The 24,047-nt window shown below is 43.1% G+C and overlaps 1 protein-coding gene across 2 annotated transcripts in view; it reads left to right on the top strand.

The window, feature by feature from the left end:
- Positions 1 to 24,047, top strand: part of WDFY1 (WD repeat and FYVE domain containing 1) — a 43,617-nt gene that overhangs the window by 9,023 nt on the left and 10,547 nt on the right. For both annotated transcript variants that reach the window (XM_032480344.1, XM_032480345.1), the window contains exons 2-8: positions 6,227 to 6,294; positions 10,725 to 10,798; positions 16,842 to 16,896; positions 18,441 to 18,591; positions 20,213 to 20,325; positions 22,508 to 22,634; positions 23,727 to 23,832. In XM_032480344.1, the coding sequence (XP_032336235.1) occupies positions 6,227 to 6,294; positions 10,725 to 10,798; positions 16,842 to 16,896; positions 18,441 to 18,591; positions 20,213 to 20,325; positions 22,508 to 22,634; positions 23,727 to 23,832 (694 nt within the window). The remainder of the gene's footprint in view (positions 1 to 6,226; positions 6,295 to 10,724; positions 10,799 to 16,841; positions 16,897 to 18,440; positions 18,592 to 20,212; positions 20,326 to 22,507; positions 22,635 to 23,726; positions 23,833 to 24,047) is intronic.

The raw sequence follows: 24,047 nt of genomic DNA, 5'->3' as shown, positions 1-24,047 counted from the left end.
AAGCTGCCCCAGTGCTGACGTTGGTTTGTTTGGCTTCAGGACTTTTCCCTCTTGGCTTCTGCCTCCCTAAGTGTAGAACAGAGGCCTCAGCTGTCATCTTTGCCAGGAGGATGCAGCGTCATGTCTTCTATGGATCACAGCTTTTCTGGACTCCTGGTGTGTGTGTAGAATGCAGGAGGTCTAGGCCACTGCAGCTCACTGCTGTGAACTTTAAGAAGTTCAGTGGAGACATGTTGATGAAGAGGCCTGGTTTATTGCCTTGTGTCTTTCAGGCCAGTGGGTCTTGTGCCTTTCGGTGTCTTGTCTTCCCTGCCTTTCGGTGCCTGACTTCTTGCCCAGCTCTGCTGGCTCTATCCCTGCTCACTGCTCCCAGGGAGTGATTGATGCTCTCAAGTCCCTGTTCACCTGGCACCTCCAGTGCTGTGTCCAGGTCCTCCTCACCCCTCTGTACTGACTTCTGTGGGTGCATCGAGTCCCCTGATAGACTCCGCAGGGGCACGACATGCTCCAGACTTCCAGGCCTGACTCGTGGTAGAGAGATCCTCAGTGAGGGACCACAGAGCCCTTAGAATCGGCCACACTGAGAAGAGGAAATTGTCTGCACCCTGTTTGAAACTGCCTCGCAGTCTGGTACCTGCGCTGTACCAGAGCTCTGGTCTGACTCCTGTTTCTCTGCAGCCTCACTTGCTCTCAGTGGTAAAGATTTAATGGGCACACTCCGAGGGAGTACACTTGTGACATGCACAGTTTGAGATAGCTGCTCTTGAAAATTAGACAAAACAAGTCCTTAGGTGCCTCAGGGTTAAGGAGGAGGTGTTTAATTGTTGGTGGCCCTGCTGGCCTCCTGCTTCTCAGCTGCTCCTCATCTTTTCTCTGGGGACCACCGCTCCGCTCCAGGAGCCAGAGTCCTTGTCTGCTTCACAGATGTGCTCCCTTCTCTCCTACTGCCCCTCATCAGCCTCCTCTCCCGCCCTGCCCCGCCTGACTCAGCATGCTTATGGAATTTAGTTCTATCATTTTATATTATGCTTTAAAAAAAAAAACTTAACATTTCATGAACATTTTTTCATGGCTCTGTGGTTTTCATAACTAATTTCAATGACTATTCAAACTATTGAATTATTGTGTTATTAACCCATTTCATTATTTAACGTTTCCCCCCAATTTTTACTCCTTTAAGTAATGCTCATATGAACTGTTTAAAAATATATAGTTCTTTTTTTCTTCTATTAAAAAAATGTCTTCAGAATCCATTGGCAAGCCTGGAATTCTCTTATCAATTTATGGTTGTTATTTTTGCCATCATTATTAGTCGTAGTAGGCAGGAAATGTGTTTCTCATTATATGGAGCAAAATTCTTGCCAAAAAATTAGTTCTTATTACAATACTGGCAAAAAAATCATGAGAACCCTAGAAATGGCACTTCATTATTGTTTTCAGTCATTCCTTTGCTTAGCCCTGCCCAGCAATACATTTTAAACACATTTCAGCCTGAAATGTTTAAAATAAAGAAATACAGTCCAACTTTGGCATTTCATTTATCGTGAAAATAAGTGAATCATTCACCGTACTGAACAACGAGACGGGTAAGGTCATGATCATGATGTGCATCTAGAGGGGTTTTGTGTGTATCACGTTATTGTTTCGCAAAGACGTCTGTCCGTGGGGAACCTCGCAGCTCTACGGAAGTGCATGCTTCTCGAACTAGGAGGGCAAAGGAGACCGATGGTAGAGCCCTCCCCAGGGATGGCAGCGGCATGAGGAAGTTTGACAAACACTGAGGTAGGCTCTGAAAGAAATGACACATTTCCTTTCTAAGTACCTTTTGGAAAAATACCAGACTATTGTTTTTTAAAATAACTTAAAAATAGAGCTTGGCAAAGATGAACATGTTTCTAAGGTTTTGATTTTAAGGAAAGACTTTCTTTCCAGATTGACATGATCTTGGAATATCAAAGAAAAGCCTTCTGCTAGAAAAATGGGTAGACTGAGTAGCAAGAAGAACATAAAATGAGTTTCGGTGAGTGGGTGTAACATTGTCAGAATATTAAAGGAGCGGTTAATCTGTTTTCGTCTCAGTTCAGAGAGTGGCTTAGACATTCATCTAGGCAGAAAATATTGTGGTTTTGTAAAAATAAAACCATCTGATCTGGACACTTTGGTGATCACATGGTGTATTAATAGCATCTAGAGTTTTCTAATAGTTTGCTCTTCTAAAATATTACTAAACAGTATTATTGTGAATAGTAGATTTTGTCTCCAGTTTACTGAATAGTAACATTTTTTTGGACTGTGGAATTTGTTGATTTTTTTAAATAGTGCAACTTAAGCCTGTTTTTACAACCATTTTTTAAACCAATGAGACATATTCTGAATACAGTACAAAAGAAATTTCTGTATTACTTAGTAGAAATTATACAACTCTGTTTAATACAATCCCAATAGATAATTTGTCTTGCCCATTTCCTAGTGTGTCAGCTGGATGCTGACCAAATGGTAGTACTGATGTCTGTCCTCCAAAGGAAATAATTCTGTGTTTCAGTAGGTAGGTCCCATTTTGACCTTGGACTAGTTTATATATCATTCTGAAGCTGCGAAGTTAAAATGTGAGCTTTTCCAGGTTGAGTGACTGGGCGGAAGAGACACCTTTAAGGCTTCCCACTTACAATGGACTTCTCTGCCGTCTGAAATAGCTCTTCTCTGAAGAGGACACGGGGAAGAGCATGTGCCACTGAACCCTCTGTTGAGTTACCTACCTGACCCACAACTTTTGAGATTGATTTGGGAGGTTTTAGAATATGACAGCATTCTGGTCTTTAAAAGATGGAACAGATACAGCAGGTTTAGCAGGTTTAAGCCCTTTGAGATATTGTGTGAATGAAGGTTCTGCATGATGCTTTGATCGTCACGTGCTTTGGCCTTTGCTATACTGTCTTTGCAAGTGCAGTAGAATCCTTGAGCCGATTTAATGCTTAGAGGAGAGTTGGCCCTTAATTTATTGTAACTCCTTCTGTTTCATCCCCTATGTTGAAGGAATGAAATGTATCTGTAAACATTCTGTATTAAGTAACATAAAATATAGTCAACAAAATTAATACTGTATTAGTAGTTCAGACCTAAGGATCATCATTGTAGTTTCTATTGATTATTTCAGGTGAGGGAGGTCATGTGGAGATGGTACCCAACTTGCAGTATGCTGCCCAGATGAACTACTGCCTGGAGAGAAAGGTCCTTGGTAGGGTGGGTCCTGAAGGCCTAGGGCATACCCTGAGCTTGGCATATCTGGGGAACATGAGGATGACGGCTTGCTGGGATGCAGGGTCTGGGTCTTGGAATCAGTTGAACCCCTGATTTGAGATTAATCACTGGTGGGCTTTGAGCACAGAGGCAGTGGGATCATGGCTTCTTGGAAGGTGTAGCTAGTAGGAGACATGCCTGAAGTGGACCAGAGGGAAGGGCCACCAGGTAACCTGAGAGGAGGCTGGACTGTGGCATGAGTGAGGAGGGCTGGACCATGGGAGGCATGCTGAGAACAGAGACAAGGGCCAGTGTCCTGGGTAGGAATTGCTGCTTACTTCTTAAAAAACAAGCAAAACCCTGCAACACCATTTAGGCATGAGCCTAAAGAAATGAATGGTGTTTTTAATCAAACGTCTCATCAATGTTCATATTTTCAGTTGTTTCATAATAATATACATATAGTCACAGTTTGATTGAATCAGGATCTAAGTAAGTCTCCACACTGCGATTGCTTGATGTGTCTGTTAAACCTCTTTAGTCGTAGGCTGGTTTTCCATCTCTGCTTTTCACCCTTGCAAATTTTATATAGAAGAAACCGGGTCATTTGTCTGTAGAGTTTCCTGCCATCTTGATTTTTGCTGAATGCACCCTTCGTGGGGGCGTTTGTTGGGTTCTCTGCATTTCCTGTAAATTGGTAGTTGGATCTAGAGGATTGGTTAGATTGTGCGATTTTAAAATAAAACTGGAATTGTACTGCATTTTGTATTTAACAGTATATCATGAACATTTTCCCTTGCCATTAAGTATTTTTCATAACTTGATTTAAATGGTTTCAAACAAGAAAGATCTGTACCGTGAAAAAGTCTTCACCTCTGAGGTTTGTGGAAGAAGAAAGCTAAATAATCATGAATAGTAACCAAGAACCCACAAGTAGTAACAGAGTGGTTTAAATGTTAACCTCAAAGAGTGCTAAATTTTGATTTACGATGTCACATTCCAAACTGTAAAAATTATAGGTCTGCTCATACTTGCATTAGTCTGACCTCCCTCTTTCTTTCCCTTTTAATTTTGGACGTGAACGTGGACTTCCTGGACCTTCTGTCACAGTATAGGTACTCACGAAGAAGTCTGCCTGATTGTCTCGCCTTGTGAACCTTGTTACATAGGAGTTTGTTTAATGATGCTTCAATAAGAGACTGCATCCGGGAGTCTTCCCGGTGTGCTGTGCAGACACTGTGGATTGGCACTTGCTTGATTGCAAACGACAGAAATACCTCGAGCTTGCCTCTTAGAACCCAAGTCTAGGGAAGTAGCTTGGCCTCAAGAGCAGCTGGCACGAGGACCCTCCACCTGAACTCTCCAGCTCTCCTGTTTATCTCCACAAGTTGGCTTCATTCTCCCCCTGCCCTTTTTTAATGGAGGTACTGGGGATTGAACCCAGGACCCCTGTGCATGCTAAGCAGACACTCTACCCCTGAGCTATACCCTCCCCACTCTTTCCCTTTTTTTGATATACAAGATTGTCCAGTCCAAATGGAAAAACGTGTGACCAAGAGCAGTCGTTTCAACTGCTGGACACACACTGATCTATTTGTCTCTCTCCTGGTTTCTGACTTCTGGTCTGGCCAGTTGTGATCAGGCTGAGATGTAGAGGAAAAGTCCCGGGTGATTCAGCTTGGCGGAGGTTCCACCGTGACCTGGGCGCAGCGGCCGGAAGGCGGGCCTGTTGAACAGACGGCTGATCTCACGCACGTGAAACAGCATCATGCCTGCTGCGCTGCTCGGTCGTCTTGCTTATTTGGGCGCGTGAAGGTCAACGTCTGGTCTTTATTTGCTTTTACCATTTCCAATAATCTGTAAGATCTTAAGTAGAGCCGGGCAAGTTCTGACAGATGCGAACACCCATATCACCAACTCCCCAGAGCCTTACCACCTCCCTAGAAAGTTCCCTCATAGCCTTTTGCATTCTCTCCTCACCCCCAGAAGCAACCAGTATCGCAATTTTTATCCTCATAGACCAGTCTTACTTGCCCTGAACTTCAAATAAAATGGAAACATACAGCGTCAACATTTCGCCTTACAGTAGTTTAGTTCAAGGTTGTAAATGTTAATTCAGCGCTGGCTGTGTGCCCGAATCTGTGTTTCTGCTAGGAATACAGGCGTGATTGCCACAGAGCTGACAGTAAGGGACAGTGAGAGAGCTAGGAGTCGCTGCCAGGGCGGAGCAGGGCTGTGCCTGGCCAAGGCCTGTGTGCTAAGGGTTCTGAGGAGGAAGAGGCCCGGGCACCAGGGAGGTTCGTGAGTGGATACTCCTTACTGCTTCCAGGGCGACAAGCCAAAATATTAAACTTTGGCTCTTTTGGTCATGTGTCATTTTCCTGCCTGTGTGCAGGATTTCCTCATCTCCCTGTGTGGGTTCTGATGAAAGGTGGAGCCCGGAGACTGGTGTGGGGACCATTTCCTCCCAGGGCGGGGGGACTGGGGATTACTGGTGAAGTGGCTGTGGCGTGGGGACGCCTCCCCCAGTTCCCAGAAACGTGTTCTTTCCCTTTATGTCTGCTGCTCTCTTCATCTGGCTCGGTCAAGTGACCAAGTGTGCAGTTTGTCTTTGCCAAGAGAAGCAGCTCTGTTTTCTTTGTATATCATCATATAATGAGCAGTTTCCATATTATTAAAATTATTTGAAATCCGGACGCCTGTCTGCTGTGTAACTTGCCATATATGGTCATACGGAAGGTAACTGTAAATCATTTGTGCGTGTGTACGTGTACACAGTGTATATGTATACATATTTGCCAATAGGCTGCACATAGACTAGTGTAGTGTACCATATACTCTGTGTGTGCATTTGTGTACTTTGTCCAGTTGATTAACTTTATAAGGTCAGTTGGGCTATAGTAATGACGCTAAAATAAGTGTTTTCCTGGAGCAGAAAAGAAGATAAAATTACTGAAGACTACTGTTTTTTCTTTTCTTTTCTCCTCAGAACCATCCGAGTATGGCTGAAAAGAGACAGTGGGCAGTACTGGCCCAGCATTTACCACACGATGGCCTGTGAGTAGCCGGACTGTTCCCCCGGAGAAAAACGTCTCTGACGTCTGTGGTGATTTCAGAACGGCAAATTGGAAAGTGCTGTTCAATTTTCTTGATGTGCCTCTCAGTTGCCTAATGCCTCTGAAAGTCCGTGTTAAACTGAAGGAAAATTCCTTTTCTCTTGCAAAGGAGGCTGGGCTGATTGGCTTAACTGAAGCTGACTTGAGCAAAACTGGGGGAGAAAAAAGAAGAAAAAGCCCTCATTCCCCTCCCCCCTATTTTCCTTTGTCTTAATTTTGCCAACTTACATTAGTGGTGACGTTGTACTTGGTAATAGCTGATAATGACGCTAAAAGAGGGCTCTGAACACTCCCCCGCCTTCATAATCGGTCTTTTGTCCAACTTCTGCACAAACTCTGGATGCTACTGAAGATTTGGTCCAAGGTGACAACACATTCTAAATGGAGACTTTTCTCAGTGGTCAAATATATTCTAAAAATAAACCCAGAAGATAAAGCGTTTGCTTTGAGATGTAGTGACATAAAATTACATTTAAATTCTAACCCTTCCTGCAGATCTAAGCAGCATTGCATCCTCCTCTTCCACTCCTCTTCCTCACCCTTTTTTGAAAACAAATGCCCAGGTACCACCCAGGCCCACGCCGGGACTGTCCTGCTACCCCCAGGGGCCGCACGAAAGGCATCTTAGCTGCTGATTTCCTTGTGGTTTCGGTCCTGAGTGAGGGATTTTCCTCAGTTAAGGTTTCAATATTCAGAGGACCCCCTGGAAGAGAAGGACTCTGGGGCATGCTTGGTGGCTTGTTTTAAAGTTCTCCAAAGAATAGCACTTGTCAGTTGTTCCAGATGGAGAGTTATTCCAGGGCTGTGGGGTTTGTCACAAACATGGAGCAGCTAGTTTTTCAGCAGATTCCATACAATCAGCTTGAGTCATCTTCTCAGCACGTCCCTTCTTGGCTAGCACTTTCTCATTTGCACGTTTATTCCAGGGTACACGCAGGGTTTAGTTCCTATAAACATTTTCACAAAGAATTATTAGTTGATCAGGATTTTCATTTGTTCTACCTTCCACTGATGGCTTGGGCAGGCTGGTCAGCTTCTCTGTCTTGAAAACCATGCAATGAAAATGAAATACACTTTTTGGAATGCAGGTATAAAGATAGCTATTATAAAAGGAACCATAAAACTTTACAATATGTGTAGCGTGTTAAAAAACTATCTGAAACCCTTATCATAATTTATTGTGCCAAGCCGTAGTACTTCCTGTTACCCGTGTCCAGGTGTGTTTGTGGGTACATAACCTTGGTTACTCTGATACATGAAGTGGCCGACGTCTTAGTCAATGTGTTTATAGAGCTCTTCTGATAAATTTACTTTGGAATTTTTTTGAAGCCGGGCAGAGGAAGGGGGAACACCCTATGCCTCTGAGCCCAACCTTTACCCCCCCCCCCCAAAAAAAAAAGACTTCTCTAAGACGGATGACTCCTTCCTTCCAGTGGCCCAGGGATAGCTCGGAAAGCTGGGAAAGCAGCAGCCTGAGGCGCTGGTCCCGGCCCGGGGAATGCTTGTCTTCTCTGTGGACAGTCTTGCTAATGCTCCTGCAGTTACTCCTCCCTCCTCTCCATCCCCCACACTTCATATTTTGGCCACAGCTTCATCTGCTTTAGCCCTTAACCTTGGAGTTCATGCTCTTTAGGATAGAGAGAAGCCAAGATGGATTTTTGCCTCCTACTTAGTTCAGTTACTCCTCAGCTTGTGCTTCCCCCAGATGTTTGGTACCTTTGTCATTGATTTCTCCCCCAGGGCACCAGGACCCAGCAGGAGCAGTGCGCGCTTGCTGGCTTTCAGGCCTGGCCACGTGGCTTTGCTCTCTCTGTTGCCATCCTTTACCACCTTGGCCTAATTATACCCTCCGGAAGTAGCTCCCAGAATGCTATGGCTGGAAAGACGAGTAAAAATTAGAAAAGGTCACAGCATCTCCGTGGTGGGGGATGACACCCTCATGTCTGTATGTGCACGTGCACAGCGGGCTGCCTCCAGATGCTTCTTTATTGCCTCCAGCTGGAGTAATGTCTCCTGGTAAAACGGCAGGACCACTGCCAGGAGGAAACAGAATGAATGAATTATGAGAAATAACTGCTTGTCTGTTTTAGGATGACTTTTACTTTAAAATTAAATTCAAAATATGAGAAGAAAAGTGCCATGTTGGATTTAAAAACCACCTGCAGATTACCCCGGTGAGGACATTTCTGTGGTCATCCACCAAATGAAACTTTTGCCTGTGGCCTGACAGAGGTGATCAGGAAGCAAAACCTGAGAATGTTGCTGTATTCACACCAACCATGTTTCACAGTGTCACCTCACGGAACAAAAGTAGCTCTCAACATCTGCTTTAGCTGAAGAAAAATGGAACTCTTAGTTTCTGTATCTGCTATGTGCCTCATGCTTTTTTTTTTTTTTTGGTGGTATTATTCTATGAAATCATTACAACACTATACAAAGGATGGTATTTTCAGCATTTAGTAGACAAGGAAACTGGGGCCAAAGGTTGGAATTCCAGTTCATGCCCATCTGACTCCAAAACTGCTCCTCACCGCAGTGTGGGGCAGGCCCACAAGCTTTTTCTACAAAGGGCCAGACATAAATATTAGACTCTGTGCTAATAATATACTCACCTCTGCCTTTGCGGTAAGAGAGCAGCCATAGGGAACACATAAATGAAACAGTCTGGCTGTGTCCCCAAGATCTCTTTGTTTATTAAGCTAGTGTTTTAAGCATATGATTTTGGACTGCAATGGTGCCTTTTTAAAGGGCACCACTGATTTGAAAAATGATTTGTGTTTTGCTTATTTATAAAACTATGCAAATATTCACATTAAAAAAAATTGTATTGCTGATCTCACTAGAAGGTTCCCTTCTAGGAAAAAAGCCAGGACATTTTTAGACACAAAGCAAGAAAACTAGGGAGCCTTTTTTGTTTCTTTTTTAAATGTGATAATTCTCCAACTTTATAAAATTAGTCAGCACATTGTAATTTTTACACAAAGGAGAGATTTTTACATACTTGTGTAAAGGATGGTATAGGACTGGGCATAAGAAGAATTGAAAAGAAGCTTAAAGCTAAAGCATTAAGATTTAGTACCAGCTGAAAAGCAAGCAAAGCGACGACAATGGATCTTTAAAATCATCAAAGAGATTTGATTTGGTGAAGATAATTTTATGCATGGTTATTAAAGAGCACTTTGTGTGCAGATACATGTATCTCTGTGGTTATAATTCTTAAACATGATCTTCCTTTATAATTTCAAACATCAGTGTGATGGATGAGGGTGTACAGACATGTAGTCAGTTCTAATTGTTTTGTGTACAGTTTTGTTATCTACCGTTGAACTAGGTAGTTCTTTGAATGCAGCTGAAATAGCCCTTTTCTATAGTCTGATAATGCAGCTAACTATGCTTTTGCCTTTGGGTACAATCTAGTATTGTAGTTTATTTTCTTCCTTTGGTGAAGACTATCACCGTCGTAGAGAACTTTAAACTATTTTCAAATGGTAACTTCATTTATAAGATTTTTTTCTTTTACTTTTTTGTAAGAAGTTTTATTTCAGAGTATACTCAGGTTTTTTTTTTTCCCTCCTGGCATGCACTTCTTTCCTTGGTCAATTAAATTTCTTAAGGCTGAAGTGAATCCAAACATTTCTTTTTTGAAATGTTCCATTTTCTAAATCACTTTAATTCTGATTTCTAGCAGAAGATGATTTAGAGTCTCTCCTTTCTGAAGCTCGTTCTCTGGCCCATGCTTTCTGGAAGAACAGGTAGATCCTGGAGGTGTGTGCAGGAGAAGAGGCAGGGTCCGTCCCAGTCACATGACACCGCTGTGGACGAAGAACCACATCTACCCCCCACAACGCCAGTTCCCACAAGCTGGGGTCATATGCATGTGTCATTACAAAGTGGAACATTTTTTGACCATGGGAAGAAAAACAATTAATCCCGAAGTGGCTTTCCCAGCTTGCTCACTTGCCATGGAAAGGGAATTGTGATGCTAGGAACCCCTCTTTCCCCTGATGCCAGCTGCTGTTTTACCTGTGATGCGGGAGGGGGCAGGGCAGGATGACCTGCCGAGTTTGGGGAGCACAGCTCCCTCTGTAAGCACCGGTCCTCAGACCGTTCCAGAAGCAGGTAGGAGCTTCTGTCAGATGAAACTAATGCTGGCTTGCTTCACTCAAAGTTATCAGAATAACTTGCAAGATTGTTAAAGTTAAAATTTTAAACTAAAATAACAGGAAGAACTTTAATAACACTTTTTTAAATTAAATGTTTTTGCCTTTTTCTAAATCTAGGTCATATAGCTCTCTTTAGTATTGTCCTTTGCACAATGGCTCAGTGACATGTTTAGCTTGGCTTGTAATGTGGTCTCTGTCTTTCTGGCAGCTCCTTGCTCTGCTATGACTTACCATCATGATAGCAGACGGATATTCGTGGGCCAGGATAACGGAGCCGTGATGGTAGGTAGCTTCTGGAATGTATTTGTTATAGTTACCTCCCCTGTTCACTCCTGTTGGACATTTTAAATAAAGTTGTTCATGAGTGCCTGATTGTTTGGTAATAGAAAATGTTTAATTCAGTACAGGTTTTAGGCCTAAAAATGGATCAATTTTAGTTAGGGTCTAACTTTAAACTACAGATCTTCCTCGACTTATAATGGGATTACCTCCTGATAAACCAACCCAACGTAAGTTGAAAGTGCATTTAACACACCTAACCTACTGAACCTCATAGCTTAGTCTAGCCAGCCTTACGTGTGCTCAGATCCCTTACATTAGCCTACAGTTGGGCAAAATCACCTAACACAAAGCCTATTCTATAATGAAGTGTTGAATATCTCATGTAATTGATTGAGCCCTGCACTGAAAGTGAAGAACAGAATGACCGTGTGGCCCAGGGTGGTTGTAAGTGTGTGGTCGCAGGGCTGAGTGGGAGCCGCGGCTGCCACGTCCCAGCTTCACGAGAGAGGACTGTACTGCACATCGCTTGCCTGGGAGAAGATCAGCACTCAGAATTCGAAGTACGGTTTCTGTTGAATGTGTGTCACTTTCCCGCCATCGTTAAGACTGAAGAATCGGAAGATGAGCCATCATAAGTCTGGGGCCGTCTGTAGTTCCGTGGGGCTCTCAGTGCTGTCATGATTGCTGGTTTGGTGCTCAGGCTCGCCCAGAAAGCAGTCTTTATACAGGGGACATGAGCCCTGTAGCAGCCGCCATCCCTGACCCATGAAGGAGAAGGGGACGTGTGAGTGAGACAGGAGGTGGAGGGAGAACAAGATTAGGAACCAGTCATTCAGCCAACAACTCATAGATCTCTTAGATGCAGTGCTCCTCAAACCATCTCAAACCATACATGGTGAAGGACCAGGTATTTAAGTTTTCAGTTTATTATGGATTGGTGTCTTTGTGGATCTAATTGTGTGTTTGTATATATACATATATTTAACTGAGATGTAATCCATATACCATAAAATTCATCATTTTAAAGTATGCAGTTCAGTGGCTTTATAGTATAGTTACAAGATTATGCAACTATTCATACTCCAATTCCAGAACATTCTTATCAGCCTCCCCCCCCCCCCCAAAAAAAAGAAATTCTGTATCCGTTAGTAGTCACTGCATTCCCGCTTCCTCCAGCTCCTGGCAATCATTAATCTGCTTTCAGAGTCCAGAGATTTGCCTATTCTAAACATTTTATGTAACTAGAACCATACGTGTGGCCTTTTATATCTGGCTTTTTTCACTTAGCGTACTATTTTCAAGTTTCATCTGTGTTGTAGCTTGAATTGATAATTGATTTCTTTTTGTGGTGGAATAACACTCCATTATAGAGATATTCCACACTTCGTTTATCTATTCATTAGTTAATAGATACTTGGGTTGTTCCTACTTTTTGGCTAATATGAATAATGTCACTGTGAACAGTTGCGTAAAAGTTTGTGAGCCTAAGTTTTCGATTCTGTTGGGTGTGCATACCTAGGAATGAAATTACTGGGTCACGTGGTAACTCCGTATTTAACTTTTTGCACAACTGCCAGGCGGTTTTCCAAAGTTGCTGTACCATTTAACATTCCTACCAGTGATGTTTAAGAGTTCTAATTTTTCTACATCATTACCAACGCTTTTTATTTTCTGGTTTTGTCTTGTTTTATTTTTATCATGGACATCCTAGTGGCTGTGAAGTGGTAGCTCACTGTGGTGTTGGTTTGCATTTCCCAAATGACTAGCTCTGTTGAGCATCTTCTCATGTTGGTCATTTGTATATTTTCTCTGGAGAAATATCTATTCAAGTTCTTTGACCATTTTTAATTGTTTTTTTGTATTATTATTGTTGAGTTGCGAGAGACTCGGACTTTCAGCTTGGAAGAATTCACTGGTGAGACCATCTGGTCCTTTCTGGGCTTTTTGTCCTGGGAAGTTTTTTGAGTGCTGATTTAATCTCTTTACTTGTTACAAGTTTTCTGTTTCTTCTTTGGCCACTGTCTGTTGTTTGTGTCTTTTGGGCAGTTTGTCTGTTTCATCTAGCTTGTCTTATTGCCGTGTAATTGTTCACCGCAGCCTTTTATGAGCCTTTTTATTTCCATAAGGTTAATAGTAATGTCGCCCTTCTCATTCCTGGATTATAGTAGTTTGAGTTTTTTTTATTCTTCATCACTCTAGCTAAATTTTGGTCAATTTTGTTGATTTTTTTCGAAGAACCAGTTTTCATTTCATTGATTTTCTCTGTTTTTTCTATTCTGTGATAATTTATTTCAACTCTGTATTATTTTTTTTCCTTCGGTTTTGCTTTGAATTTAGTTTGTTGGATTGGTATTTTGGATATTGTTGAGTGAGAAAATTCACTGGTTTTATCTGCTTGGATTTCATAACAGTATTAAATTGCTGTAAGGTTTCTGAGCACTCATTCCCTGTTTCTCTCCTTCTTTCATCAGGACCCGTGGTCCATAGACCGCACTTTGAGTCGTACTGTTTTACAGACCTGGGAATCGAAACAATGAGTAAAATGTAGCTAGTGGGGTTCCATGATGTGGTGAGTGAGTACAGCCGTAGCGTGCACACAGAGCTATGAGAACACAGACCTGGTGGCTGCAGTGGCCTGGAGAGAGGCAAGGCCGGCCTGTGCATGTGCCAGGTCCTAGACGATGGCTGGGAGGTGCTGGTGCTGTGGAGAAGTGAGCTGGGTAAGAGGGAAGCCAGAGAGGTCTGTGGCCCTGCCCCTGGTAAACAGGATCGTCAGGAGGGCTGCCCCAAGGATGTGGCATTCAGCTGAGGCCTGAACGGTGGGCAGGAGGCAGCCGGGCAGAGTCAGAGTAAGTGTTCCAGAAGTGAATGTACCCGTGAGGACTCCAGGTGGGAAGGTCTCTGTGTCTGAGGACTCGGAGGACATCATCTTGGCCAGATGGAGCTAAGAGACAGGGCAGGACTGAGGGCGGATGGGACAAGCGGGCTGAGGCCATGTCACGGGGGCCGTGCAGGTCTGGGTGAAGTTTTAAGTTTCGTTGTAAATGCTGTGGGAAGCTCTCGTGGGGTTTCCACAGAAGAATGGCAGTATTTAATTCACATGTTTAAAAGATCGCTCTGGCCGCTCGGTGGAGAGTGGGTTGAGGGCCAGGAAGAGTGGAGGTGGGGACATCAGGTGTGTAGCCGTCCAGGTGAGGGCGTGGCCATGATGATGGACAGAAGCAGATGACTTGAGATACATCTGTGACAGGCTGGGTGTGGGGAGGGCAGGACGAGGAGCGAGTCAGGTGACAGCCATGTTTCTGGCTTCAGTAACTGGGGGAGAGTGGTATCATTTATTGAAAAGAGAAGGGCTTAGGGGTATGTGGGGAGAGGGGGCATTTGGAGGGAAAGAGGACAACGAGGAACCAGCTGAGATACCAGTGAGGCGTCTGGTGGCGATGTGACGTTGGCATTGGATTTGCAGGCCTGGAGTCCTGTGGGAGCCTGGACTGGGGAGTCGTCTGCACACAGGGCGTCTTTAAGCCCTTGTAAGGATAGCTGTGATCATGTGGGGAGAGAATGAGACAAGACAGGGCCCAGGCCTGAGTCCTGAATGGCTCGGATTATAGTGGGGTTAATGGGGAAGCCAGCAGGGGAGAAGGGGAAGTGGAAGTGGTGATCCTTGAGTGTTTATTCCGGAGCCCAGGCTACACTGTATGAGCTGAGTTGCCCAAACTTGTAGAGTCAGGCATATGGATCATCTAGGGAACTTACTGAAATATCCGTTCCCTGGCTCCAGGCCAGACCCGCAGCTTCAGAATCACCAGGGAGGGGCCTGGGAATCTCTGCTTCAGCAAGTCCTTGCAGTGACCCTTAGGGTCAAGTGCATTAGGGGGTCACTGCACGATGGGGAGCCCTTAAAGAGCATTAAGCAGGGGGAGGATGGAATGAATGGTCAGGTGTCTGTCCTGTTAGCTTCGTGTGCTGACACGTGGAAGGTCGGCTTGTAGGGGGCAAGGCTGAAAGTGATGATGCCACTTAGGAGGCTGATGAGGACCCCAGTGTGAGACTGTGACACACTGGGGCGGTGATGGAGGTGATGGCTCAAGGACTGTCTGGGCAGTAGGGCTTGATGTCTGATTAGATGTAGCTGTTTAATAGAGAGCAGTGCTAATGAGGTGGCCTCCAGATTTCTAGCCAGGATGGTGGTGAACGGTTAGCTGCTCCCTGAGACAGAAATGATGCTGAATTTGAGGGGAGAGGTACGCGTCCAGCTTTGACAGCTGGGCTCATGGGCCTGAACCTCAGGGGCTTGGTTTGGGCTGGGGTGGGGAGTCCTCCAGACTTCAGACTCAGTGGAGATGACTGCTCTTACTGGGGACAGAGGTAGCAGGTAGGGTGAGCAGAGCAGAGGGCCCAGGTCACATTCCCTGGGGAATATCAACATGTTGTAAGAGAAAGTCAGGGGACTGGGAACCCACAGGGGAGACAGAGAAAGAATGGACAAAGTGAGAGGAGGCCCAGCCAGGCCTTTCAGGTGAGGCAGAGAGGATGAGACCAGGACCTGAGCGCGACCTTGGGGATGGCAGTTAGACAGCAGCTGGCGGTTGCAGGGAGAGCTTCCCTTGGGGGGTGGGGGTGGTGCCTTGGGGCGCAGTGGACTGAAGGGTGACTGGGGTGAGGAGCCAGAAAGCCTGAGTGGGCGAGCGTGTGCTGATCTGTACAGAAGGGGGCAGGGAAAGTTGTAGTATTGTTAAGGGAGTTTTGTCGTCTTCTGCTTGTTTGTTTTGCTTTTTAAATTAAAGGAGAAGCCTTGACTGTGTTTAAGAGCCAAGAAGGAAAGAGCTAGGAGCAAAGACAGGCTCTCTCTGCTTAAGCAGTTCACTCTGCTGTGGGCAGGTGGCGAGGGCTGGGGGCTGCGGGGTTGGGGCTTGAGGCTGCTGTAAATACATTATTTAGTATTAAATGCCAGTGTTCTCGTGTTTCTTTTTCTAAAGATTTTATAGGACTGTTATGGTAATGTGCATCTGCATATATAGCAAGAAGCCATGAGGGCAAGTCTCAGCTTCTCAGTGGTGACAGTGTTCATACACTTAATTCTCTAGGGACCCTTCTTGTGGCTCCTGGTTCAGGGGTACTCTCTGCAGTTACAGGATGGTGTATAAAAACACTTATAGCTCTTCAGTGTAAATCCAGTTTATCACTAGTTAGCATTGATCTATTGATTCTTTCCCCCAACATAGATTAGTATATGTAAAATACTCTGGTACATTGTTATACTTTGTTAAACCAAGATGGAAAACAAGAAAACAGTATTCCTTTGTGGGTTTTTTTTTCATTCTAATCAATCAATAATTCATAATGTTTGTATTATCTAGACTCTTAAGAACTTATGAATTTAGCATTGATTAGTAGAATTTTTGATTAATGCTTTTTCTTTAGAGTTTTATCTTTTCAGTTTTATGTTGAAGCTCATTTTTTCATTAAGAAGTATGTGCTTTTAATTTTTTCCTAAAGTGTTACATAGGTTATACAAATTTTGGAAAATATAGGAGTATAAAAAAAGAAAATCACCCACAATCTCTAAATTTCCTTTTTTCTGTGTGTTTCTATATTAAATACGTATAGTTTTCCCCTTCCATTGCTTCAGATACCCAATGTCTTCTTTTCACTGGTGCAGGGAACTATGTTAGTAATGGTTTTGTTGTTTTGCTTGATATGTATCATCTTGAGGATTTGTTAGTGAAGCCAAGAGAGCAAAATTAACAGGATGATGCCTTTGCAGTTGGAGAGGAAGGATAGAGCTCTCGTTTGCAGGGGAAAAGTTGGATAAAAACACTGTGCTGGTCAGCAGCATTTCTTTATTTGTCTGGTTCCAAAAGAAATGGGATGAAAAAGGACAGGACCAATGAAAGAAGCCATTCCCAGTTGTTCTTACGTAGCTCATCTTGAGTCTCAAGGCTCGTAGTAGCCATTTTTGGGTTTTACTTCCTTTTGAACGTTGAGTTCCTGTTGTTTTTAAAACCGTAACTGCTTTATTATTGCATGTGTTTACTTTTAGGAATTTCACGTTTCTGAAGATTTTAATAAAATGAACTTTATCAAGACCTATCCAGGTAATCATAATACATACATATATGCTTGCACACACATACACATAGATACACACGCACAAAACTGGGACACTGTGTCTTATGATCAAAATTAGGTTTCCACATTAACTTTTTAAAAGTACTGTTACCTCAGTTATCTGAGAGACTATTGGCTCTTCAGAATTATTTACCATCGTTTTTCCACTTATTAACATTTAAAGTTTTCTATACTATTCCATTGGTTGCATGTATGAGTTAATTTAACCGTTCTTCTGTTTTTGAAAATGTGTACTGCTTCCTTTTTGGTAACACATACTAACGTATACGGTGGTGCATGTTATATGTATGTGTGCATAGGTATCTGTGAGTGTGGGTTATTTCAGTTGTACATGTATATGCATATACATATGTGTGTGTGTCCTTGATGGTTACTCTGACTCCAGTCCTGTAACCCTGATTACTTCTATTTAAGAAAGATTCCTAAAAGTGGGATAATAGGGTCAAACTTAAAAACTTTTTTTAATACTTTATTTCACAAAAGTCTTTCCAGCAATAGTAAATTTTTTACAATTCCATGAGTCGTGATTGCAAGCGCCTGTTCATTAAATCTTACTCTTTATAAAATTTTTTTTTGCTAATTTGATAGTCAAAATAGTTCTCAATTTTGAAATCATTTAGGCTTTATTTAAAACGTTGGCTGTTTGTCATGTTGTCTGAATATCTGTTCATGATTTTGCCCATGTTCCCAGGGGGTTGCACTGTTTTCTGATTAATTTATAAGACAGAGTCCCGCTATTCCAAAGCAGCCTGTACAGCTGGGAGCAAGGTCAGAGGTGTCTCTGTCTAGCCTCTGACTTCATTCATCAGACTGGGCATTTATTAAACACCTGCTGCATGCAAGATCCTGGACCAGATAAGGTAGATAGGTCACTGCCCTGGTGTGGCTTACAAATGACCTGGAAATATTCCAGAAGTTAGGTAGTAGAAGCCTTCCTCATTCTCAGCTATTATTTTGGAATACAGAACTTCACAAATGCTTTGTCTTATAAATAAAAAGTTACACACAAATTATTTTAGGAAAAAAATGCTTCCATTATTTTTAATTTCAAATTTCAGCTGCTCTTTTTACAATGCCAGTGATTTCTGAAGGGTCAAAACACTAAAGATATAAACAAAAAAAAAAAACCTCTTTTAAGAAAAAACTGCTGCTTTCCTTGTGGAACTCACTGATAGTTAAGTTGTGTGTGTGTGTTTTTCATCCGTTCTTCGGTGCGTTATTTGAATCCCTCTAGAGCCTTACTCTTTAATGATTTGCAGCTTTTGATTGTCTTCCCTATAGGGGGGCAGAGGGCAGGCCCCGGAGAGCCTGAGGTCGCGGGGTTGGAGTAGGAGAGGTTCTCTGAAGCTTTTTCAGAGTGCAGGCATTTTCGGGGCAGGACTGTTGAGACAGTGAGTCTGCAAGTCGACCAGTTGGAGAAGGGCAGCCTCAGTTCTCCCTCACGGAGACTAGGTTCTGAATGAGGCATTTCTTCCTGAAAGGCGCAGACTTCCCCTTTCTGTTCCCGCAGCGCATCAGAACCGGGTGTCCGCGATCATCTTCAGCCTGGCCTCGGAGTGGGTGATCAGCACCGGCCACGACAAGTGCATCAGCTGGATGTGCACCCGCAGCGGGAACATGCTGGGCAGGCACTTCTTCTCTTCCTGGGCGTCGTGTTTACAGTATCCTTCCCCCGGCGGGACCGGCTCCTGCCTCGCGCCTCGTGTCTCAGTGGGCGATTGAGAATCTGATCACAAATTGCTAACGGAGATCCAAAGACTCAGTGATTTCTACATATTTCACATAAAATCGAAGAATTTCTCTCTCTGCTTTTCTTTAGTATAAAATTGTTTTATTAAAAAAAATAACTAATTGAATTGCCTTTCTCTGGTGGGAGGTGCTGTATGTGTTTTAACACAATCTTGAAAAGCCTAAACCTCACTAATGCGAACTCCTCCCTTCACTTTTTGGATTTTCAGAGTGAAAGAAAAAACTTTGTGTTGTACAAAGAAAGGGGGAAAAAAAGAATGGATCTTCTAGTATTAGATTATTTGCAGACCCTGCAAGAAAATGTACTAACGGTCTGTGATCCTGAAGTTCATACCTGCACTACAAGGAATTTTATAGTTTTTTGGTGTGTGTTTGGAGAGAGTTCATAATCCTTAGAATGCTCCCAGGGGTGCCTCAGGATCACCCAAATGTTCAGAAATTGCTGCTCTAAAATTTTTCTATGAAATTTGTTTCACATAGCACTTGCTCTTGCTTAAGGCTGCCGTGGGAGCTGTGTATCTCAGTGACCGGGAGCTCAGGGCTGTCCTCGACAGGCAGTTACCCCACGGTCATTTCTCTTTCAGACTTGGACGTCTGGTGAAGTAGAATTCCTTTCTTCCATTGAAAGCCTTCATAAAAAATGTTTGCCACAAATGCGTGCACAGCATGAGACGTTTAACACGCGCGGCACACTTTAGAATCAAACAAGGGAAACATTCTCAGATGTGTCATGTGCTGAATAATTAGATGTGTCACGTGCTAAATCAGTTTTTCTGTTACGTGGTGGGCCTTCACACGCCTTGATAGAAAATGTCCCAGAATCACAAAGTCATGGCCCGGCCTGCAGTCCTCACTGTGCCCTGTGTTTTGGAATTAAAATAGTAGTTATCCTCTTGTGTATGAGCTGCTAATCTGCCACCGACTTCTATGGCCACAAAGTGACCGAGAAAGCAATGAATCGTTACCAATACTTCATATATTTTTTAAATTTTAAATTTACTACCACCCCAGATAACTGCCCCTCGGATGATTAAAGTTAAGCTCTCCACAGCAATTTAAAGTAAACCATCCTCTTCACTTAAAGCTCAATCATCTGGGCCCAAAAGAAACATGGGTTCATGTCTGTATTTAATTTCTAGAGCTATTTCATGAATAGCCATTTTCTCCCAGTTCTTTCTTGCTGTTTTCATTGTTAAGTATTGTACTTTTTAACATTTTATGATAATTGGGTTATACCTACTTGCTCTTATGTCTGTCCTCTCTATCAGCTCTTATCTTTTTTATTGCCAATTCCTAGGATGTTGGTTGGAATGGTAACAAGTACTCAGTGAATTCTCGTTGAATGAATATTAATTTCGCTGATAATTCTAGCTTAAAACATTTTTTCCTTCAATATTTACATGTGTGCTTTTCAGTCGGGTCTTTCTTTTCTCATAGTTTTAGATTTTGTGCTTATTCTCTTTAAAATGTGCATTTTCTGTTTTATAACTTTGAGATGGGTTGTGGTGTATATCCTTGACTGCTTCTCCACAGATACGATTTTGATACTCAGTATGCTTTTGTTGGAGACTATTCTGGACAGATCACCCTGCTGAAGCTTGAACAGAGCACCTGTTCAGTTATTACAGCCCTTAAAGGACATGAAGGTAGGCTGTGTAGTCACCCCCGGTTTTCACTTAATTGGGGCTCTCGAATTTAGTTCTCAGCTCTGTGGCTTCATGAATGATCAACTCCTTATGATCTGTCAGATTTCATTTTGATTGTCCAGATATGGGATTTCAATCTCAGAAAGATCTTGAAGAGTGAGGACTAAGTGAAGACAAGGGGTTGGGTTAGGTTTCGTTTTGTCAAAATCCCTTCCAGATTGCTTGTGTGGGTAATACTTTCTGTTTTGTCTACCTTTTTCAATCAAATTATTTTCAGAAGACCTTTTAAAATGTCTTATAAATGGTAAGACTTTTAGAAGACTGTTGTTATTGCTGTTTTAAATTTGTCACTTTCTAGGGCATTGAGCAAGACCTGGTAGGTCAGTAAAGTTAGAAGAAATGTGTAGGCTGGTTCTCTCTACTTGGAAAATATCCCCTGGGGAGGGACTGAAGGGAAAGAATGACTGGGTGGAATTCTGTTATTTCTGTAGTTTGCTGATTTGGCAAAGCTTTGTGGAAAGGTTTTAAAACTCAATCAGCTGGGCAGTGGGGAGGGATAAACTAGGAGTTTGGGATTAACAGATACATACTATATATAAATATAAATATAAATATAAATATAAATATAAATATAAATATAAATATACACACACACTATATATATAAAATAGAGAAACAATGAGGAAATACTGTATAGCCCAGGGAACTATATTCAATTTCTTGTAATAACCTATAATGGAAAAGAATCTGAAAAAGAATATATATGTGTAACTGAATCACTTTGTTGTACACCTGAAACATTGTAAATCAATTATACCTCAATAAAAAAATAAATAAATAAACTCAATATATCAAGTCAAAAAAACTCAATTGACTATATTGAGTAATAAATTAGAAGCTGTGAGGCCATCTGGTTCAGACTGAAGAACTGGGGTTTTGTTGAAGGAATTAATGTTGGACTTGTTTATGAAGATAGTTTTTTAAGTATGGCAAATTAAATGTCCTCCATAGCTAACCTAGTTTAGTTAAAATGAGTCTAACAGATCAGGGACCTTGCAGAGGAGAAGGGAGCCGAGGACAGTGAGGTTGAATAGTCTGGGCAGGAAAGCTCAGTCCCTGCAGAAGCCACTTTTTGTTTGTGACTCATGGTCTCATGACCCCTGGTCTCTTAAATGTCCTCTGCGTTGCTGAGGGCCGAATCGATTCTGATAACTACTGAGCAGTGTTCACAGAGAAGGCGCTTGCTTGTATCCTCTTAGGCCTCCAGCTGTAGCTCATGGGGCACAGGGTCACCCAGGGTCAGGATTTCTGCAGAATTGATCCCCGAAGCCGGTTTTTGCACAATACTTCTCTTTTCACTTTTGTTGAGGTCTGTGAGAAGCTAGTCTCATAATTTTGACTATGGCTTTCTCAATTTTATATATACTCCCCCAAAATATTATTAGCTTGTGTGACTGGTTCAGTTTAATTAAGTTTATTAATAATATTTTTCTGGGCAAGCAGTAATCAATGGAACAATGAAGAGATCTGTTGAAACGGAAATCTGTAGAAAGAAAGATTTTTTTCCCAACAGTATCAAATTTGATAAGTTTAGCCAGTATAGAATTGTAAAATGCAGGGTTTGGATTTTTTACCTGAATTCTCTGGCATAATTGTGTGGATTGCTTGTCACTGTGGAAAGAGACAGTGAAAAGGATACTACAGATCTTTTTTTTTTCTTTCTGAGACACATAATTTAATTTTCTTAAGCATAGGCATTCTGGACTAAAACACCTGCAAGGTCCCAGAGACCCAGAGTACTCTAGATTTTTATCTTATATAAGATAACCACGGAAAACTTTACTGCCTTTTCTCATGAAATATTAGTAGCTATTTTTTTCTCTTCAAAAGCTCTTTCTTAACTAACCCTCATATACAGCTGCCTTATCATTTTTTGATGTAGACAAGGAAAATCTTTAAACACCTTTGAGTTCAAAGTAGCCTGATGGACAACTGAAAATCCTAATCTTGCAGTTCGGGATGATGGATGCTCTGTGTCTTCTCTGTGACCCACGATAAAGCCCCTTTGTACAAAGAAGATATGTTTTACTTAAAGACTCAGCTGGTCCTAGATCGGTCTTCTGCTATCAGATGTGTATGTCCTAACGTAGATTCATGTTTCCCCTCCCTCTCTCGCCCCTAGGTGGTGTCGCCTGCCTCTGGTGGGAGCCTGTTCAACGGTTACTCTTCTCAGGAGCCTCTGACAACAGCATCATCGTGTGGGACATCGGAGGGAGGAAAGGCCGCACGCTCTTGCTCCAAGGCCATCAGTGCGTGGCTGTCTGCGGGAGGGGGGAGGAGTCTGAGCCGGGGCGAGCTGCGGGAGGCGTTAGTGTTCTGAGACCACGTTCTCCAAACCCCATCTTTTAAGATGGCCATTCGGCAGGGCTCACTGGGTCTGCTTCCAACTGCTTTTCTGTTCGTCCTGAGCGCCTGGTGTTTTGTAGCAAAAACAGGCCAGGGTTTTCTTCCTTCTTGGTCCAAAGAGCACTTGCCACCTTTCTCTCCCAAGGAGTCACCCACATTGAAACGTCTGCTGGAGGCAGACGTGGATTAGATACCACGAGTGAGGACTCGGACCACGAAAGATTGCGTGCAGTGTGCTATTAAGCCATTCCCGAACTGGATGCCTTACTCATTTTTTTTTTAAATTCTAAAGGGTACTTCATTAAGAAGTAAGGTTTGATTTGACACAGTTGCATTCACCTAAGCTATGACACTAATACTCAGGCTTTTGCTGGCTAGTCTTGAAAGGAAAAGGAACCCTTCCCCCCTTGTTTTTGGTTAGGCTGTCACTGTTAACTGAGCAGAATCAAGCTGAAAAGTAGCCAAGGAAAGGGAAGGTTCTCCACACAAGCCTGCGTGTCTGGAGATGGTTTCCTAGGGCGTCCAGAGGGGGCAGATTCTTCACCCCATCAGTGTGTGTCTGCGTGTGTGACTGCACGTGTGTGCGTGCCCACCAGTATCTCCATGTGTTCGATTACGTGTTCTCATGGATTATGTTCCAGTAAGGGACTTACACACCCTTTAAGATTTACCTACTTGTTCAGAAACATTCTTGTGCACCTGAAAAGGAATCATGGTGACTGGTCCAGAAAACCATAGTCATCACCTCATCTGACCTGCAGTTCTTAATGACTGATTGGAAAATAATAGTGTTTATTTCATAGAAACTATTTTTCTGTGTAGTAAGTTACAGAATACCAATGAAAGTTTATATTGGGGTGCAGATTACCATACCAAACAGTCAGGGATAAAATGCCAGTTGGCGATTCCAGTGAGGGGAGAGACTGGAGCCCGCATGGGGATGGTTTCTGCGTTTCCCACACTGAGACACGTGACTGTGTGTGTGCTGTTTGCAGTGACCGGGTGCAGTCGCTGTGTTACCTTCAGCTCACGAGGCAGCTGGTCTCCTGCTCCTCGGACGGCGGGATTGCAGTGTGGAACATGGACGTCAGCAGAGAGGAGGTGAGAGGGCCAGGCAGGGCCGATGGGGAGAGGTCCCCAAACCTGCTTCTTGCTTTTCCACCCGCTGGCTGGAGTTGCCGACCGAGGTGAGGCGGTCCCGGGGCCTCATGCTCGTGCTTGTTGATTTTTGTCCGACAGGGTCTTCCCTGTGTGTCACTTTGCCCCGCATTCTCTACTCGTTGGAGAGTTTCCGCAGCGGCAGGCAGTCCGCACAG

The sequence above is a fragment of the Camelus ferus genome, chromosome 5, assembly GCF_009834535.1.
Source record: "Camelus ferus isolate YT-003-E chromosome 5, BCGSAC_Cfer_1.0, whole genome shotgun sequence".
Classification (NCBI taxonomy): Eukaryota; Metazoa; Chordata; class Mammalia; order Artiodactyla; family Camelidae; genus Camelus; species Camelus ferus.
This window is presented reverse-complemented; position numbering and strand designations above follow the sequence as displayed.